At 41.0% G+C, this 6,969-nt stretch overlaps 1 protein-coding gene across 1 annotated transcript in view; it reads left to right on the plus strand.

Moving 5' to 3' along the window:
- The first annotated feature begins 500 nt into the window (after positions 1-500).
- Positions 501-6,969, plus strand: part of LOC107296167 (aldehyde dehydrogenase family 3 member B2) — a 22,249-nt gene continuing 15,780 nt past the window's right edge. The window contains exons 1-2 of the mRNA XM_015825514.1: positions 501-637; positions 6,757-6,919. Of these exons, the coding sequence (XP_015681000.1) occupies positions 501-637; positions 6,757-6,919 (300 nt within the window). The remainder of the gene's footprint in view (positions 638-6,756; positions 6,920-6,969) is intronic.

Genomic DNA, 6,969 nt, shown 5'->3' on the forward strand with positions numbered 1-6,969 from the left:
CTATCTATCTATCTATCTATCTATTATCTATCTATCTATCTATCTATCTATCTATCTATCTATCTATCTAATCTATCTATCTATCTATCTATCTATCTATCTATCTATCTATCTATCTATCTATCTATCTATCTATCTATCTATCTATTCTGTTTTATATTTTTTAGATTGTTATAATGAATATTTTGGACCCTAATGTATTTTCTTTGCTTTTTAACTGACTATATCCCCGCCTCCTTATGCTGGTTTTCAGCCTAATAGAAATTAGATTGTTTGATCTACTCACATTTCTCAAATAGATTTGACACAGAAAATAATTTGTTTCAGACCCTGGATTATCTCCACCCTTCCAGTCACATCCTTTGCTCTGAATATTCCCTTCCCATTCTTGTGGCTTTGCAGAGCCACACCCACAGCACCTTCAGCATCCAATGAATTACAAGAGGGCTTTGGCTAACAACCAATCAGATGGAGTGCCAAGAAAACAAAAGAACATAAGCATGCGAAGTAAAAAGCAGTTCTCCAGAAATAAACAGGGTGAAGAGGAAACTTCCACTTACCAGTTGCACCCAGAACCAGCCAGGCAGAAAGAAGCAGAAGTAGAGGCTGAGGAATACAACTGCAACAATGGAAAGAGGTACCAAAGAAGCACAGAGGCTGGAAGCAAATCCCATATTTTCTTCCTAAGGCTGACTTGACAATCTGATGCCTTAAAGAAGTTTTGAATCATGGCAAGAGAGAGGCATGATTGATGAAGACATCAATTTGTCCCACTCTGATATAGAGGAACCTATTGCCGGCTCAGCTACGGGTCCAGGGAGTTACGGGAGCATTGACTGGATTCTCTTCTGAGATTGTCCAGTTCTGATCTCGGAGAACAAGCCGTGAAGGTCCTCCATATATTGCTGAACCATATTTCCCAGAAACCTCAGCTGGCATAGCAAACTGTGAGGGATGCTGGACGCTGGTGGTCAGCAACTTCTGGAGCATCATAGATTCTCTGTCTTGTGATAAGTGGTTTAGATAGGAAGGACCTGAATTTAATCGGAGCTTTGGGGTGTGTGGTGTAGAAATCAGTCAGAGACAGACTCATTAGTTAGCCCACTTGGATTCTGGTGTTGGATTTGAAAGACACGGGTCCCTTTCTTGAGAATTTGTTGCTGTTCCATCTCAGTTTTAGGTTTCTTTCTGTAAAATGGACATAAGGGACATGTTATAAAATAATTGTAAAAATGAATACTGCATGAATGTTTTGAACTATATATCTAAGAATATATTAAGACACCCAGTTATTGTTTCCAGGGTTAAACTACAGAGAAAATATGCAGAGCCAAAAAAGGACCTTTGTTTATCTGGTGTTTTCTATGTTGGTCAAGTGAAGGGCAGGAATTAGTGTGCAATTAAGATGTCGGTTAAACTTGGGTTGGTTTTTTAAACTTAGGTAGGGAAGAGCATGTTCAAATATCAACATGCAAAACAATGTACCTACTGGTTTGGAGACTTCAGACCCAGGTCTTGCAAAATTGCTCTGAAAGGAAAGAAAAGAGAATTAAATTTTGAATTGTGTCAGTAAAGAGGCAACCAGGGGCTATCACCACAATGGTATATGGCAGGTCATGAGATATTGACCTAAGTGAATACCAAAGATTTAAGGATGCCTATGCTAACAGTGACTTTTATCAAGACTTCTGTGTTTTTTTGAACATATGTTGTCCAACCTTTCATTGTGGCATTTTATAAAAAACAACAACCCAACAATATCTAGTATGAAAAAAGGAAGATGGTTCCTTAGGGGATGTGAGGTTTTTTTCAGTGGAATGAAAAAGAAAGCAAGAGCAATGAAGTCCCTATGAAATGAGACAGGTGTTTGCATGACAATAACCTCACCTGGCAGCTCACACTTGGTACCCTGAATGTGTAGGGCTACAGTAGCTGGCGTGCCCAGGGCATTTCTTTGCCCAGTGGCAACAGTGGCATTCCTTTTTCAGGGGTAGATAACAAGACTTTTATTTATTTTGTTGCTCTGTGTCACTTTTTATGGAAGCCCTTGAACCTTTCTGAAATAAATTATGACAAAATAGGATGCAGTACCAGAGCAGAAATCCTTTTCTAGGAAGATCAAGCAAGGTTCCCTCTAAAAACAAGTATTGCAATCTCTAGGGAGAACAGCCTGGATTAGCAATCACTAGGTTTTGTCAGGTTTTTTTCCTATGATATTTCCAGGGAGATGAGGAAAATAAATTTATATTAAACGGTAGAGTATTTATAACGGGTTTTCAAGTAATCCAGTCTGCATTTTAAAAATAAAAGAAAGGACGGCAAGGTTCAGTGAAATCTGAAGACTAAGAACAGTATAAAAGGTGCAATATTAACCTTCCTTTTAGCTCCTTTTATAAACTTACATTTGATTTACAAATCTGTTGTATACAAACACACTTGGTTTACAACTAATGAGATATAAAAGAATAGGCTTTGCTTTAAAAAGTTTATGCTGTAACAAAACTTTATGGGACAACAAGATGCTTAACAGAATTGAAGCAGAAAGCACTGCCATTTTTACCACTTTAGTAACAACCACTTTATCCCTCTTTCAACTGTTTAGGACACTTAATTTTTACAGGAACAGTAATATCTGCCCCACTAAACCCAGTACCAAACAAGCAGAGTTTGCAAAAGCTTTAATGGAACTGGCCCCATTTTGATATTGGGCAGCTTAAGCAAAGGAACATCTACTTCCCAAGAAAGAAAGTATATGCGTGGTAAACTGCCATGATATTAGTAGCAGCTGTTGGAACTCTAGACAGTTCAGCATAGACCAGACTTCATCCTGAGGCAAGATGGATACCCAGGAATGTTAACACAAAAAATATATAAGTTGTTATTCCAGAAAGGGGCATCACAGTTCATTAGTAGCTCTTCTCTTCAGTTATCTCAATTTTGCTAATCTTTTAGTTTTAGAGCATGTATCCTAAACACGTCAATTTTCAGATGAGAGGATTTCAACTCTCAGAATTCTCAGCAATGGCCATCCTGGCTGAGAAATTCTGAGATTTGAACTTCATACAACTTGAAGTTGACAAGACTCAGAAAGTGTTTTAGAGCAAGACTCTTTAGTCCAGTCTCTGATTCCAGGTACACTTGACTTGGCGAGTTAAATTGCACTTTGTTTATTATTGTTTATTATTTGTTTATTTTCAAATACTTCTGCCTTTTCAGTTGCTCATAAGTGGAGGGAAAGGACTTCTTGCTGCTTATGATTATGATACGAATATGACCCAATTAGTACTTCTTTTTGCTGTGTCTCATGATGTCATCTTCATCTTAGCCTCCATTCAGACCTGAAGCAAATTGAAGACATCCTTACTTGCTTTGATCGTTAAGTAATGCCTTTCTTCTATTTTTGTTTTGTTTTGTTTTTGGCCAGGGATATGATCTGGCATACTTCACTGAACATTTTGCTACTGACATGATCAAGGGTTGAGATCTCATTGCCCTCTTTAGGCTATTGAGGGCATTCCCCTACTCTCTGATCACTGGGAGCTATCCTTAGAGCCATTTTGGCTTGGACTCAGACAGCTGCCATAAATCCTCACAGGGGTTTATATGGTCTTATAAACATGTATTTAATGCTTTTTCAAAGATTGCTAGTTCTGTGCAGGAAATAAGTATTCTGTAACTGCAATTACTCATGCTTTGCCTAGGAAGGAGCCTCACTGAAGAGTGTTGCTCTGCTTGCCTGTGTAAGCAATTAGACCTGGGGCTTGGGGGTTGTGCCTCATCATCTGACTGCTGCAGGTGAACAGGAGACACCTGTGGTTGATCAGCCTTAATTGAATTCTGGCTTACTGATTCCTGAGGCTGACAATCCTGAAGCCCAGGCTCAGCTGGAGTGACACTATCAGATTCAAGATCAGATTTTGAAGCATGGCTCATAACACTATCTCACGCCCAGGGCCCCCTTCCATCCTATCAACAAAGCAAGGTTATTGAGGATAACATTGATGAAACCATCTAACTAAACATGGAACATGCACTTGGGATGTATTCTCCCAAGACCATTCCTCAGGACCATTGCCTTTCCAGAAATAGAAAGACTGTGGCAAAAGCAAGCAAGGGTAGTACCAATAGTAATAGGCGCCTTGGATGCAATCCCAAAACAACTGGAGCACCACTTGAACACCATTGGCATTGACAAATTCGCCATTAGTCAATTGCAAAAGGTGGCCTTACTAGGAACTGCTTCCATCCTGCGATGATATCTGTAACACCATCAAACATCCACATCTGCCTATTCCAGGTCCTGGGTAAGGACTCAATAGGTAGAAAAAATGCCAAATACAGTCTGAACATCTGGCTGACTGTGCGATGATTAATAATAATAATAATAATAATAATAATAATAACAACAACAATAACAACAATAACAACAATAACAACAACAACAAGTTGGAAGGGATTTTGGAGATCATCTAGTCCAACCCCCTGCTCAGGCAGGAAACCTTATACCATTTCAGACAAATGGCTGTCCAGTCTCTTCTTAAAAACTTCCAGTGTTGGAACATTCACCGCTTCTAGAGGCAGGTTGTTCCACTGGTTAATTGTTTTAACTGTCAGGAAGTTTCTCCAAAAGGTCTTGAAAGCCATTGTTTGTGAACTATTGAAAAACCCCAGGAGCATTAGATAGTCCAGAAGGCGTGACTGTATACTTAAAATGGCTACAGCATGTGCAATAGGAAGTCTTCCATTTATATCTTTCACAGATCCATACTAGGTTGTAAACACCCCACAGATCCAGCTTGATGAATATCTTGGCTGTACAAAGGCAGTTCTGAAATGAGGGACAGTGGATAATGGTTGAGTGATCTGATTGAGAGCCCCAAAGTCACTGCAGAGTTAGAGCTTTCCAATTTCTTTTTTACAATTAGCACTAGAGGGATAGTTGGAGACATNGAAGCACATTCACCTGAGTCTAGGGATTTACTGAGGCTATAGCGAGAAGGTTGTTCACACATCACGCTAAGCTGTAAACATGGCTTAAAAGTTAAAACCCTTGGTGGCAGAGTTCACATAAGATGTTACATCAAAACTGAACAAATCACATTCTGGGCTAACATGACGTGTGACTCCAGAGAGAGCATTTAGAACTGTGTCCACCAGGAGGCAGCGGAGATGAAGAAAGACACATTTTATACATTACAGAGGTAGGTTAGATTTCGTACGTGGGGTAATATAATCTTTCCACGTAAAAACAGTTCTGTACCTGTAATAACAAGATACGGATAGTTCTTGACTTATGACCACAATTGAGCCCAAAATTTCCATTTTACGATCTTTTTGCTACCCTTGTTAAGCAAATCACTGCAGTTGTTAAGTGAACTGTGCAGTTGCCAAGTGAATCTGGCTTCCCCCGTTGACTTTGCTTGTCGGAAGCTGGCTGGAAAGGTTACAGATGGTGATCACGTGACCCTGGGAGAGTGCAACTGTCATAAATATATGCCAGTTGCCAAGGACCCAAATTATGATCATGTCACCATGGGGGTGCCGCAACAGTCGTTAAGTGTGAAAACAGGCCATCGGTCACTTTTTTCACAGCCTCTGTAACTTTGAATAGTCACTGAATGAATACTCATAAGCCAAGGATTATCTGTAATAGGCAGACATTCAGTAAGTTCTGTCTTGCTTATTTCCAACATTGCACCCCACCCTCCAACCACTGTGCAGGGTAAGGTTGCCGCCCCCGACCCCACCCAGACGCCTCGTCTCCCCCAAGCATTTTTTTACTAACCTGCCTTTCAGCTGCATTGTGTTTCTCCGTTCACTTCTCAGCCATCGCTGCATGTTTGTGGGACTACCTGTAAAAAAAAAAAAGTTCAATCAGATTTTCTAACTTCTCGAGATCTCGCGAGAAGTTAGAAAGTCTGGTTGAACTTTTTTTTTTTACCGGTAGTCCCATAAACACGCAGCGATGGCTGAGAAGCGAACGGAGAAACGCAATGCAGCTGAAAGGCAGGTTAGTAAAAAACGCTTGGGGAAGGAGAGGCATCTGGGCGGGGGAGGGCATGGCAACCTTACCCTGCGCGGCTTCGCCAGGTGTCTGGCAGGCGGAGGGAAGCAACTGGTCTGCTACCACACTCTCGCCACCGCGTTGCTTCTCCGCCCCATGCACAGGCCTCGCCTCACCCCCGCGTGCTCGCGGCCTACTGGTGCCGGTACCGGCAAAAAGTAAGCCCTCCCTGAAAGTAAAACTTTGTCCTTACTTCAGAGCCCAAAAGAAAGTAAGACAGGGTCTTACTTCCAGGGAAACACGGTAGTTAGATTATGCTCCATCACCTCAGCATTTTAATTTTTGATTCCAAGCATGAAAGAAAAAAAACATTAATTATTATCTGGATATGACCAACTTGAGTTTGTAAGAAAATTATGAGAAAAGTATGGCAGCAGCTGTTCTTGCTTCTGGTCCAAAATGATGACATTCTGTAGAAAAAGAATAACACAAGTGTGGGTCAAGAAGGAAAATACTATTTTGGGTCTTCTCTGAAGTAGAAATCTTTGTATGAAGTGTTAGGAAGCCAAGAAAGTATTGAGTCATGGCAGAAATTCCCAAACTCTGCTATTAAAGTAAAAAAAGGCAATATAGTTATCCATCCAGTTCTTACAGGGCATCCTGCCTTGCGGGCTCAGGATTAACATAAATGATATAAAGAATGGAACTCTCCCATAACTCTTTTGAGTCTATGAGTGTTTGTTTTGTCCTAGTACAAACCCCTATGCTGACCTAGTGCATGGCTTACGTGCTACCTGGATGACAGGAAAGACACGTCCTAAGGAGTATCGAGTCCACCAACTGGAGGGCCTGTGCCACTTTCTGGAAGAAAGGCATGCAGATATCCAGCGTGCCATGTGTGCAGACCTACACAAGGTGAGTGAGCCTCCCAGCCAGAGCATCTGGCATCTCAGAGGGGAGTTGCA

Source organism: Protobothrops mucrosquamatus, unplaced genomic scaffold, assembly GCF_001527695.2.
Source record: "Protobothrops mucrosquamatus isolate PMUCROS unplaced genomic scaffold, P.Mucros_1.0 scaffold2675, whole genome shotgun sequence".
NCBI lineage: Eukaryota > Metazoa > Chordata > Lepidosauria > Squamata > Viperidae > Protobothrops > Protobothrops mucrosquamatus.